This window comes from Ochlerotatus camptorhynchus, unplaced genomic scaffold (assembly GCF_037179485.1).
Source record: "Ochlerotatus camptorhynchus isolate MF236.1 unplaced genomic scaffold, CSIRO-AGI_Acam_v1.1 ptg000188l, whole genome shotgun sequence".
NCBI classification, from domain to species: domain Eukaryota; kingdom Metazoa; phylum Arthropoda; class Insecta; order Diptera; family Culicidae; genus Ochlerotatus; species Ochlerotatus camptorhynchus.
In genome coordinates, this window is record NW_027040678.1 from 1,306,698 (window position 1) to 1,320,768 (window position 14,071).

The 14,071-nt window shown below is 38.7% G+C and overlaps 1 protein-coding gene across 1 annotated transcript in view; it reads left to right on the forward strand.

Annotated features, from left to right (window-relative positions):
• Positions 1-14,071, forward strand: part of LOC135702219 (uncharacterized) — a 386,684-nt gene that overhangs the window by 17,504 nt on the left and 355,109 nt on the right. Inside the window, exon 5 of the mRNA XM_065223252.1 lies at positions 6,919-7,048. Within this exon, the coding sequence (XP_065079324.1) occupies positions 6,919-7,048 (130 nt within the window). The remainder of the gene's footprint in view (positions 1-6,918; positions 7,049-14,071) is intronic.

A 14,071-nucleotide genomic window follows, 5' to 3' on the forward strand; every position in this document is an offset into this window, starting at 1 on the left:
GAATTGGAAGGTGTAAGCATCGGAGCTGTTCAAAACGGGATTCGGAAGTATGGTGATGAAGCAAATTTCCATGACAAGCAAAAATCTGGACGTAAACCGAACCCTGTTGACCGATATCTTGACCGGAAAATCGGGCAAGCTTTCACTCGCAAGAAAAGTGCTTCAGTTCGAGACGTGGCTAAAAAAGTGAGATTCTCGAAGAGAAACGTCCAGCGGGTCAAGGCAAGAATGGGTCTAAAGACGGATCAGAAGCAAAAGAATCCAAAACGAAGTGAAAAACAAGCCGCATCCGTCAAACCGATGGCTCGGAAGTTATACGACCAATTGCTGGGCGGAAAAGTGGTGTTCGTGATTATTAACTGTAAGAGAATAGTATAGAGAACATGAATACGAAATAAAAATCAAATTTGCTGTAAACAGAGTTACGTTATCGTTTTTTTTACTCGTGCTTAGACATTCTGGGACACCCTATAATATTACCATTGGAATTGCTTTAATCATTATTCCATGAGCGGTATTTTGCATTAAAATCATCAATCACGAAGAATTAAGACCTATGACGGGTAAGCTTCTGAAGGTCACAAATAGGCAGCTATAATCGTAAGTTGTCAAAATTTTGTTTCGATAGAAACTCCCAAAGTTTGACGTCTATGAACAAAATGAAATAATTTGTGGTCCATTTAACCTTATGGTCAAATTCAAAGTGTTTTATTTTACTTCATACTTGTGAAGCGTACGATTTTTAGAGTTGGTTCAAAATGCTATCTAACATGAAGCTTTAGTGTGATAACTTATTAGCTATAGAAAGGTCTGAATAGGGTAGGTTTATAGTTCTGCTAGAGTACGGCAGTTTGAAAATTGGATAGAAGTTGAAAATATGCGAAGGGACTGTTGCCTGTAGATTTGAAGAAATGCGGAAAATATTCTCATACATTCATGAATGAGTTAGGTGGGCTAGTACTGTCGCATTAATGACCCTTCGATCATTTTCAACTTCTATTCGATTTTCATACTGCCGTACTCTAGCGAAACTATCAACCTACCCTCTTCAGACCTTTCTCTAGATAATAAATGGTCATTTTCAATAAATTAAAAATCACCTATCGATATACTTCTAAATAATAACGCCTTCATTGAAATAGAATGGAAATTTGCAAATTTCAAAAATTAAATCACGAATAAGATTTCCTTGAAGGTCGAGGCCAAAAAGGATTCGTTTAAGATAGGCAAGGCAGTGATAGCTATAGCTGGGACCTATTGGCTAGAACAACCAATCAGCTATAATTGTTAGACTACCGAATTTAACCAAAGATGACGCGGGAAAATCGAATTCCTGGAATTCGACCGGGATAACTTACCTCAGTCTGATTGTTCCAAAGCATTTTGTCTCAAACCAGACTAATAAGTGTAAGTGCGTGAACTTAAGGGAGGTCGTGAAGTAGTTTTTAAAGTAAGCTAGAAAAAGCAACGTGGTTTCATTTCTTAGTCGTCGTTCAATAGTGATTCATAATGTGTGCATAGGCTTTTGTGCGATATCAGAAATCAGATTGAAGGTAATTGTGCTCAATTTTGTGCAATCCGTGCATATGCTAATGACCGCCGAAATAGCCGTTGGTGACAATATCACCATCCAGATTCCAGGAGTACAGCCGAACGAGGGAGAGAAACAGTGATGCAAAATATCATGAAACTCACGTGACACTCGTCTACGCATCAAGCGACTTTCGCTGACAGAACGTTTTGTCACGCAGTTAGAGGTAGAGCCACAACAATCACCAGTAATGGTCGCTGCTCACAAGCAAAATGTTACACTCGCTACTGATGATGAAAAGCACAACGAAAACAGTGAAGACTTCTACAGTATGATCATGAGAAAAAGCGAAACGACAGAAGAAAATGAAAACAATGCCTACGCATTCCAAGTTCGTCTCGGCAGGCGCGACTGTGTGAGTTACAAACAAAGCAGGCAACGTTAAACGGAAGCTGTTGGGCTCACTCACCAAGAAACTCACATAAGTAAGCAAAGCAGTAAGCAAAGCAGTAAGCAAAGCAATAACTGCTTCAAAACGAGCACAGATGAGTGTAGTGATTGTCGGGAATGACCAGATCGGTGATGGATCACATCCGAAGACGACATTCACCAGTTGCTTTTTACTTCTTTCGTCAACTTGATGGATGGTCATGGAGAGAGCTTCAACGAGCACATTGATAGGAATGTACAAAGCGTTACTACCATAAGCTGTTTGACGATCGTGATTGTGATAGGTCGCAACTCTGGAGAGAAACCTTTCGCGCTCGATCGATCGATCGACTTCCTCTACCCGCCTTTCCCCTTATGACGAAATTTGCCTGGCTTACCCACTGCCGCTAGAAGGAAGTAGATTCGTTACCACGTCACTCCATCGGAGGGACAGGGGTCCTAGGGTGGTTTCCGAGGAACCGCGCCATCAAACATCACCAACATCAGTGCAATCGATCCACTAGACCATAGATCGTCTCCCGGCGACGCTTGGGTCGGCGCCTAAACAGCGACAACACCGACGAACTGGTGAGTCCTTTCATTTTTCATATGAGTGTGGCGTCCGGAAAGGACACAACGGAGGATTTTCGGACGGACCCGTCTAAGACCGGACTGCTGAGTCTGAACGCGTCCATGCAATTTGAGGTTCCGTCCTAAATGTTTACCAATTCCCCGTTTATGGACGACTCACTGTCGATAGTGAAATAGAGTGAAAAGCACATGAGCACAGTTAGGCTAGCAAGTTGGAAATCGCAAACAAAACAGGAGTAGAAGACAAGAGAAGTTAAACAATATGAACGACGCAATGAACTGGAGCAAGTTTACCTACCTTTTGTTAACGTTGCTGAAATCTAGATATAGCTGGAATTAACGTGTAGCAACTTTTGTAAACAATGACTTCTGTGGATGATTTCTAAGAATTCAAGGCACGCCCACGCAAACCAACACAACAATCTGATAGGGGAAGTCTTGACTTTGTAGAAATAATCAAGAGAAGTCATAGTTTACAAAAGCTGTTACACCCTAATTCCAGCTCTATCTAGAAATATAAAAAGATCTTTTCTAGCCACCAAACTGTCATTCTAAGAATTTAATTTGAAGTAGTTGTGATCACATTGTTTCGGTGGTAGGTTAGATTTCGTTCCCATCTCCCGCGTGTCGGGATTTGAATGAGGGAATCATCCCATCCGCTGGTTGCGCTGCTCGGTGACGAATGGCAGCATTGCCAATGAGGAAATAAAATAAGAGTTATGTTGGTTGGGAATAGGGTTCCGCTGCGTTTAGTTAATTGAGCTCAATCTGGCAGGATCAGTTCTAATTTCTTATCAAGTAATCTTCTTGGTGTGAGTGCTCCAGGCAAACAGAACGCAACGTGCAGCCTCCGTAAGAAGTGGCGCTTAAGCTGCTAGTTTTTGACGGACCGACCCGCACCGACTACAAAGTCTTCGGCAAAGTAGATCAGGAGGTCACGGGCTGCTGGGTGAATGACACCAATTCGGAATTATGTCGCTAGGTGGCGCTAGTGTACATGCAGCATCCAGAAATTTGGAATATTGATAAACTGTGACACACACTAACATTCTTTCACAGATTTCTGTCAAATTTTACCGAAATCTCAACAGCTGAACGTTCGGTAAACAGTTTTACAGTTTTCCTGTAATTTTTTACAGATATCTGTGAAAAAATCACAGATATTTGTGAAAAAGTACAGGAAATCTGTGAAACTGTTTACCGAACGTTCAGCTGTTGAGATTTTGGTAACATTTTACAGATTTCTGTAAAAATTTATAAGTGTGCACATAAAATTTTACTAAAGTCATTGAACAACAACTTTTGATCAAATTTTTGAACTATTTTTTGCACAATATTTTGCACAATATTTTTTGTTCAAAAACCGGTATATCGTTCCTTTTATTTATTTATTTATAATTTTAGCAAGTTGCACAAATTTGTAGGTGGTACAAGTCCCAGACCATAGTATTGCCACCTCGGTCCGTTACCGTATTGACCGAGATTATGGGATTAATCTCGGCATCTTAGATGGAAGTTGGACACTTACTTAAGAGAGATGCAGAGAACTCTACGACCTCTCATAAGTGTCACAGGAGTTTGGAGGTTTTTTTTGTTAGTGGGGGAGGGTTAAGCCATAGGATAGGTTCGGTAAACGTTGCTGGCAGATTGATAATAGCAATGGGGATAGAACATGACATAGTGCAAAATTGCAAGGAAGGAGACGGGCCTGGGATTGAACTTCCGACCTTCTGCTCAGTAAGCAAAAACGGTGACCACTTAGCTAATGAGCTCGTTAGGTCTCAAATATCGTTTCTGAGCAAAAATTTCAAAAAAGTGATTTTCACTATTTTTGTAAATTTTTAAGTGACCATGGTGTTTAATATTTAAAAAGTTCACATTTACATAAGCTATTTTAAGAAAAATCCGAAATTTTGATCAAGCATATTTTTGTTATTCAAATATGATTTTGCATTAGAATGCTGATATACGGCTAAATTAAAACCATAAGGAAACTAATGTTAACCGTGTTTCCGATATAAAATGGTTACCGTTCCGATTCAAATTTCGGACGATTCAAATTTCGGACACTTTCATTTTTAATTAAATATTACATCCAGTTAGAAACAAAGTAATAATGTTAGATGATCGTGGAGGGCACTAGTCAAAAAAATATAAAGTGTCCGAAATTCGAGTTTAAGTGTCCGAAATTTGAATCGGCACGGTATATTTTTGAGATTGCTGACTACTCAACTAACAATTTTAGCTCCCATCTAGATTTCTGTACATTAACTAATCATGTTTATATTACTTCATGCGTGAAGCTAATGATTTACATAGTTGGAGATGCTTAACGTCAATAAGCAGACTTTAAGTGATCATCTTATATGGGAGCTTACCATCAGTCATACTGGTCGAAAGGTATAGTAGCAGCACCTCCCCTTCCTGTGTCTCCACGAGATCATTAAGTTGACGAGGACAAGAGCACATACAACGGTAGAGGCAACAATAGCTGCAATTTCCAAATCTATCGACTACATCAGGCCTGCTCACCCATTCTAATTTTCTCTACCTGTATCTTTGTTCGATGAAAATGTTTCTGGCAGCATTTTGTTTATTTCTCATTCATTCTGAAATGTTTCTGGCAACATTTTGTTTATTTCTCATTCATTCAAAACTCATAATTATGAACAAAATTGGACTAGAGTTACATCATTGGAGAGATGCAGAGACACGTCGGGCAACGCTGGACTAGATGGTTACGTCACATGACAAATCGGCGATCATCTCTTTTGCGAGCGCCCGTCACCATCCCTCCCCAACAGGGGAGTTTGGTAAAGGAGATTCGTGCCTTCCTCAACATTAACCTTTGCTCGCTTGGTACTCTCTATGTACAATTTTCACACTGCCGTACTCTAACGGAACTATCAACTCTACTTTCATCTCCTCTTTCTTTTTCTTATTTGCATTTCAAGCTTATTGCATATCGCATATTAGCTTATTGCGTGCTCTCAACTTAGTGTTCTAGATATGCACTTCCACAGTTATTAATTGAGAGCTTTCGATGCCTGTACCATTTTTGCAAAGATATGATTGTGGGGCAAGTCCAATCATACTTCTATGCCCAGGGAAGTCGAGAAATTTTCCAACCCGAAAAATTCCTAGACCGGACCGGGAATCGAACCCAGCCGCCTCCAGCATGGTCTTGCTTTGTAGCTGCGCCTTTACCGACTGAGCTAAGGGAAGGCTTTCATCTCCTCATCTATCGTATAAAATTATCACTTTAGGTCTGATATTTGACGTTAAGCATCTCCAGCTATGTAAAATTGTTAACTTCACGCATGAAGTAATACAAACCTAATTAGTTAAAGTGCTGTATAAGATATTCTAACGGCGCTGGTGGTGTAGTGGTAAGCGTGATTACCTCTCACCCCAGCAGGCCTGGGTTCAATCCCAGTCAGCGCCGCCAGGATGTTCTGAGGCATAACATCTCTGATCACGCCTTCCTTCGGATGGGAAGTAAAGCCGTTGGTCCCCGCTTCATGAGTTGATGGGTCGATAGGTAGGGTCCATGTGGGAGCTGCCTTCCTGGCACGTCGGTAGCATTGATGCTCAGCACGGAAAAAAACAAACCAAAGGAAAAAAAAAAAGATATTCTGCAGCTAAAATTGTTTGTTCGAAATCGAAAACACTGCCAAGGTCAGACACACTCGACTTAGGTGTTTGCCAAAGCATCATAAATTGGTGCAAAACATTATACACCGGTGCCTTGTTTGCTGTTTGCACAGAGTGTTGAATTGAATGCTCTTGGTGGTGTGTAAAAAAGGCACAGTGTAGTGTTGTATTTAGACATGCCTGGCACGAACATTTTAAGGTTTCTGATTAGTTCTTGTTCCCACCGCCTAGAATGTACTCAATTTCATCAAGCATCTGTGGCTTCTATTGAGACGATCTGGTAACTCCGAAGATGCAGCGTAAATGTGACCATCTTTTTTTAGCTGCTTTTAAATCTATCTACTATTCGAACCGTTACGCATTCATACTAAAATTTCTCAAACTTTATACAGAACCAATCAATCAAGCCAAAAACTATAGCGATAAACCTTTAATACCAACACTAAAAAGTTCAGACATTTTGATTCACATACTGGTTAGAAGTAGCTCTTTATTTTTTAAATTATTCAACGAATCACAAAAACAATCTTGTACTCCAATTCAAATAACGTGGTAGTGACTCGGACAACATCCCTTTTTTTTTATTACATAGATATGGAACGTGCCCAACTTTTTTTAAAATTATACACAACTAACCAGATTCCTACGAATTAAAGTTTCCCACAAACTGCTTCAATAATAGTTTATTTTCCTTCTCTTCAATCAACCTCCAGGTTATAGATCCCGATGATCTTCCACAGCGCGCCCGTTGGACGATTATAGCAACCGCCTTCCTACTGCTGATTATGTGCCTACTCCTAGTCGGAATCACCCTGCGGATGGCTCCCCTCATCGACGATATGGGTGAGTACTATGCTTTTCCTGCGGGCGGTCGGTAGCTGTATAGCTCCATAAGAAAATTTTATGGAAAACCGAAGAGCTTTATAGCAGCCAGAAATGTAGTTGTCTCCCTTTCTCAGTCAGCGTCCGCGAGAGAGAGAGAGCATCATTTTTAGCAAAAGTTCAATCCCATTCTCTCAAACTAATTCCGAGTAAGAGCTTCTGCGCAGAATAGCTCACTGCGTTGTAGATTCCGTGTACGATACGCGCTGGTAGACCACGTGTTTGACGAAAGCTTTCCATTTGTTGCTGCACAGAGAACCGAGAAAAACTCCCGTCGTGTTTGCAATAACTGAGAGGACATCTTAAATATTCACTCTCCAAAAGGAAAGGAGGGGAAATTGTGGAAAACCTCTAGGTATTAAATTTCATTTCGGGGATAGTTGTTCTTCAGTGTTCGCTGACCTGTTGCTGGGTCAAGCAGATTGTATTAAGAAGCGGATGAAATTTACGTAGATCTAATTAACGGTGAAACGCTGTTCTTTGAAAACTGGATGCAACCTGGGTTTAATTTCATTAATTGAGATGATATTTCAAGAAAGCGTTCCATTTTCAGATAATTTGACGACTTATTTTTCCTCAATTACCGTTAATATAGCCAACCCTCTCTTCTCTAACACGATACTGAAGGGACCATGAAGTTGGGAAGAAAATTTAAGAATGTGGTAGCCAAAAAGGGCATTGTTCACGTGAATTTTTATCAAGTTCGACAAATTCAACGAATCTAAAAGCTTACGCCCTTCAGTCTCTTCTGCTGTGCTATTTGGTTAACATCACTCGAAAAAAAGTAAAAGGTTGTATCCAAGGCACGACCGTAGATTTGACGTAGGATTACGAAAGGTAGTTTTGATGTCACAGCAAAAGTATAGAAAATATTAAATTGATTTCTTAGTTATCATTGAAAAAGTTCGATAGGCTTAAATTCGGAAGCAATTTGAGAATTCTCGCGTCACTTTTCACAAGGTCCTAAGTATCAAATGTAAACAAATCGAGTTATGCGATACAAACTATTGCTTTCATTTATTTAAGATAATCATAGGTTAAAAATTGTCCAATGTACAGTTTGAAATGATGGGGACATGATTGTTACTTCGGTCATTCGGACTACATAACAGGATTGGTGCTCATTTTCTAAAGGCGGGGCCAATCTAAAGTGAAGAATTCTACTCTGAAATCTGTGAAAGGGAATCTAGTATCATGTAGAACAAAACGTCCAATGTATCACTGATTGATTATGTCATTGAAATAAAATCGTCCGGTGTAACATGTCTGATGTACAATTTGACTAGTCAAAACATCCTTTGTGGTTTTTTCATACATTGTAGCATGAAATTCAAAATAAAATTGGGATTTTCCGTTTCTACTGAATATTAAACGTTATTATTCACTGACTACATAAAAAATAGTATTGCAATTTGTATTGTTTATAAACAGTTAAAATAATATTCTGTCGAACTTCAACTTCGATTTTCTCAAAATGGTGGATATGTTACATTGGTCTATTTGAAAAGTGACGAGAGAGTTCTGTTTTTGAGGTGCTCTGTAGGTGTCCATGTAGTACAAGCCAATCCTGGATGATATGTCTTGGATACAAGCTCTTACTTGAACTCTTTAGTTAACTCTTTTATCAGTCATTTGTGGGCCGATGGGTTGGAAGTTTGGAAGCCAGTTTAGAACAATGCTGTGGAAATGTTTTCTCAAGTTTCTTGAAAACACATCAATCACAGAATCTCAGCCTGCCGGACGGTACCTACGTTTATTGAAATTTGCATCAATAGGCATAAAGATAGGTACCATCTGGCATGCTCAGTGCATGGTATCAATATTGGGTGACTATGTTAGGGAAATCACTTTTCCCATCACGGAAACGCCTCGTTTTCTGATGAAAAAATTACACATTTTCGTGCACAAAACGCACGGCATCTCATTCTAAACTTTACACCTAATATCAATTAAGTATTTTAAAGTATTTTAAGCTAAGATTATATTTTAATCGTAGCAACACTTGTTTTTAAGACGTGTTGCTAGTGTAGAGGTTTGTGATTGACTTCGTTATATCGTTATATCGAGAATGAACCTAACGGACGAAAAGTACAATTATATCCCCGATTATAACACAATACTCACATGGAGATAAGGAATACAAATGATGGAAATCAAGCCGAACGAGTAACCAACCAAAGGACCCCATGTCTATCAGGTCAGAATAAACTATTTCTGGTTCCGGTCGAACAGATTACATCTCAAACGGTTCATGACATACAGCCGCTCTGCTCACTTTTCAATTCACCAATATGGATATTGGATAAAAAAAAACAAATTAAATCGGTATAGCAATCAAGCTAATAAACTAACGCTAGATATTTCTTAAATACTTTTAGGTATTTTCAGGTATCTTACATCCCAAGTAACATTTTAAGTTTAATTTTAACACAAGACAGCTTTTGACTTCTCGTCAGACTGTAAAAGGTTTTTAAAACAGCGAAAAGGTGAACTAATAAGCAGGAACGTTTTACACTGTGAGATGCTGTATTTAAACTAAATGGATTATTCATTGCCATTATAAAACCATCATAAATCAGAATGGATGCCAAATGATTGCAGAATTGATACTTGGGATATCACTAAAAACGTTATTTGTATATGATGGAAAATACAATGTTTAAAGTGGGATGCCCCTAATTTTATTCAATAGATAATATAAAAGCGAATGTTGATTGGTGGAATTTCTTGCTGAAATTTTTCCAATCATATAATATATTTTCTGGTTAAGGGAGGAAGTACAATTAGAAGGTCTAAAATGAGGCCTATCTTTGAGAGTGGATTGCGAGCAGGGAAATAAATGAATGTTAGCGATTCTTTATGTATGTTATTAAGGATTTAATGAAGATTAATTATCAGTGACATTTTTTTTAAATTTTGCATTTTAGCCCAATTATTATAAATAATGTGAAGTCAATTTTTTAAAGCAGCACTTCGCGCCGTGCAGTCCCTACGTCCATGATCACGTCTGAAACAAAAAAAAACAGGACATTAAATTTGAAGGTACAGCGCACAACATGAATTAATTCGTATGTAAAAATAATGTTTTTTTCACAAAAAAATTTGAAGTTGAAAAAAAAAATTAAAAAACCCTTTTTTTTCGACTTTGTTTATAAAAAAAAACATGTTATAACAAACAAATCTAAAAAATCTTACTATTCATGTTGTGGAGAATTTAATTATGAACATGAAAACCGGAATCGATTTGAATGAAAACTCTGACTTGTACATTGCACGGCGATTTTGAAAACACTACTTTTCAGTAGGAGCATTTAAAGTTCAACTTTGACATGTTCAGCCATTTGACATGCACTCACTGAATTGCGTATAACTTTTTAAATAAGTTCCGGACGGCTTTATGCTTTTAAAGGCTCGTTCCCAGATACATATAGAGTAAATTAAGCCAACAAAATTTTTTTCGAAAAAAAAAAATTCTAATTGTACTTCCCCCCTTAATTGACAGATTTATGTGGTATTCGGTCAGTGCGATAATTGTTATGTACCACTTCAATACTTGACGCATTTGACCACAAACGTTTTGTTGCTGGGTACATTATCAAAGAGCTTTGAGGGTTATGTGGCTGGCAGCAAGGCGAGCGAACGTTCAATAAAAATTAACTCTTAAACAAAAATAATTTATGGTGATCCTGAAAAGGACCGTTTTATCGTAGTGGTTGAGTAATGCTGAGCTATTAGGCTGTTCAACACGGATGAGACTGGCGAGCTGTATGTTGTTTGGAACGAGGGTGAGGCGCCATAGATGGCCCACAGCGACTCACGAAAATGGATGCCGACCAGTAGCGGTGCGGCTTCTTCCTCCTTCTACGGTGAATGGACGCTCATGTGGGCTGCAGCTCGCTGCTTGCGGGCAGCCTTTCGTTGTGTACTATATTCCACGTGCCCAAAGTCCTGTTGCTGCTGTTGCTGCTGACTACCGACCGGACACCACCACACACGATGATTGAATCAGCACCGTTAAGGGAGACCGGATTGTATTCGATTTTGAAATCTGTGTTAGGGAAAGCACTGTTTGCAGGCAATCGGTGATAATTTTGATCTCTATTGCAACTGTTAGACATTTGTGTTATTTTCAGTAGTAGCCTTTTTAAAATTAAAAAAATTGTTCAATTTATACGTAGCAAAATTTCTAATCGATTTGCTTGTTTAGAATTAAAATCCATCCACTATTGACAGAGTTATATGTGGTCAAAGCCTGACCACTTTTCGTAACGCGGTTCGTTTTGGTTTTTGTTTAAATTGCAACCCGATATGTTGCAAAAAGACATAAACTTACGTTAAATACGTTCTCATATTCGTGAACAGCCGTGGCAGCCGTGAACTATAGCTACCTGGTATATGAAATGTACACAGCTCAATTAATTTCGAGACAATTTCTGGAACTTTGATGGCGTTCCGAAATTTTTGAAAACTTCCGCGAAGTTTCGAGGACTTCAGGAAAATTTCGGAAACGTTTGGGACGTTACATGGACACCAGAATAATGTGGGAACATTTTAAGGGAAGTTCAGCGCAGAAACTCCATCGAAGATCAGAGGACTTCAAGGTAGTTCCATAAATTTCGGTAGTTCCAATCGCACTAACTTTTTATAGATGTTCCAAAATATTCAAGAAAGTATAGAGAACTTCAAAGAGCATTAAAGATTTAAAGGAGTTTCATTATATTCAGAGATGTTTAGAGTACTTCAAGGATGCAAACAGAATTTCAGAGCATTTACTTCTTCTTCTTTTTTGGCATTATTACGTCCGAAATGGGACTTTAGGCCGGCCCTCTACTTAGTGTTCTTTGGGAACTTCTACAGTTATTAATTGAGAGCTTCCTAAGCCAGTACTATTTTTGCATTAATATTATAGTGTTGCATGTACAGTACATCCATAATGTATGCCCAGGAAAGTAGAGATTTTTTTAAACCCGAATAATTCCTACATTGGACCGAGAATCGAACCTAGCCACCTCTAGCATGATCTTGCATTTTAACCGACTAAGCTAAGGGAGGCCCCAGTTCCATTAACTTCAGAAAAAATAAAATTGGTGGGGTTGTGTACAAGACACAACCGCATGGTTGACGTTGACTACGTTAAGCTGTGTAGTGAAATTCTTGTGCATTTTTCTAGATATTGATTTAAAATACAGTAGAAGTAACCTATGATTTCAGTCCTATGTAAATATTTAGATGTCCTACTTAGTAAAAACTTCATTAAATTAAGGACCTCATAAAAATGCGAATACATATTCTATTACATTTGGTTCCTATATTACAATCAGATATGAGTGAGGTGGCGGCCAGGGTAGATGCGATTTGCGATGCGACGCAATCAATTCAAAGGAATCTTATTATTTATTATTATTTCTTGCGTGAGTCGCATCGCGTCGTGTCTACACTGGCCGCCACCTAAGACTTTCTTCAGGTGACTCATTAAAGCGTCCAACAATGGCCGTCATGATGGCTGATATTCCCTATCACTTCAAGATTTCTAGGGCATAAATCTTGGATGGTTGTGACTTCACTAATGAAATTGAAACTCCTTGTGTACTACACTGCAGCAAACGTGAAGTTCCAGTTTCTTTGTTATAAGTTTCGCGAGAGCTGAAAATACCTGGGCCGAGTGGATTCAAGGAGAAAGTCGACGAAGAGAATCTTGTCAATGTTACTTAGGACCTAATGCAATATTCAGCTTGAATTGTTTCGCTTAGCTGTAGCAATGTGAAGAGAAAATCGATGAAGAGAAACGGCCAATACAAGTAGGCCCTTTTGAACGCTCACTGCCGAATTTCAGTACTGAAAAAACTCGACGGTACTGCTAAGAGATAAGCATTGTAAGTCCCTCCTACTTGGAAAATTATGCAATCGAACGGCTTGCTATGCCTCGCCCCCATCAGCAAAAAATCTGGGATTTTATAAACCGTTCTATGGCATAATTTTCCAAGTAGGATGCACTTTAATAGCTCATCTAGAAGCATAAATAGAGATACCATCTGATAATTTCAGTGCTTGGTACAAGAGACTGTAATCTCTGTAGGGAAATCACCACAGAAACACCCCGTTTTCTTATGCAAAATAATTGATGTGCGTTCATAAAACGCACGAAATCTTTAAAAAACCATATTTAGTTGGGACCGAGAATTAAATGGAGGGATTTCAAGCTAAAATGTCCTCATCACGAGATATCGACGATCAATATCGAAATTTCGCCTAAATTTCCCACTCGTTTTATGTGGTGTGTGCTGCTGATTTTCACTGTTGCCAAATGATTAGGGAACTTTCATAAATAACGTAGTAGTTGAGGGAAGAGAGGGGTTTCAGAAGTTGGGACCGGCCATGTATTAGATGTAGTGCAAAACACGCTCCCCGAGGGGGAAGGGGGGTTGATTGGTCAATAAAAATAAACGTAATTTATGGATGGCCCATATTTTACTTCCAAGATCGTGTCGCAATGGGCGAGTTAAATTTAACTCGTGGTTAAAACTGACAGGTGTGTTATCAAATAACCCTGATATACGATTGTGGTTATTTCGGACCAACTAGAAGTTAAATTTTGGTAACCGTGGCTGAGTTCTGTTTGATAACTGATCAATTTCCGCATTTTCGAACATTGAAAATAACTTTCGTAATGTCGCGTTTAACCACGAGTTAAATTTAATTCGGCAATTGGTACACAGCCAAAGAAATATTTCTCGATTACTTTCGAAAGGACGTATCAACTTTTGTAAACAATGCATTTGATCGTCGTTTTGACATAACTGGTAGGTCACCCACGCATGCTAATACTACCATCACATAGAGGAAATTTTCCCCTATCTGATATAGTGGTGCTAGTATGTGGGGCGAGCTATCAGTTATGTCAAACCGACGATAAAATGCGTTGTTTACAAAAGCTGACATGTCCTGTCGTAAAAGTAATCGAGATTTTTTTGTAGTTATCATTCA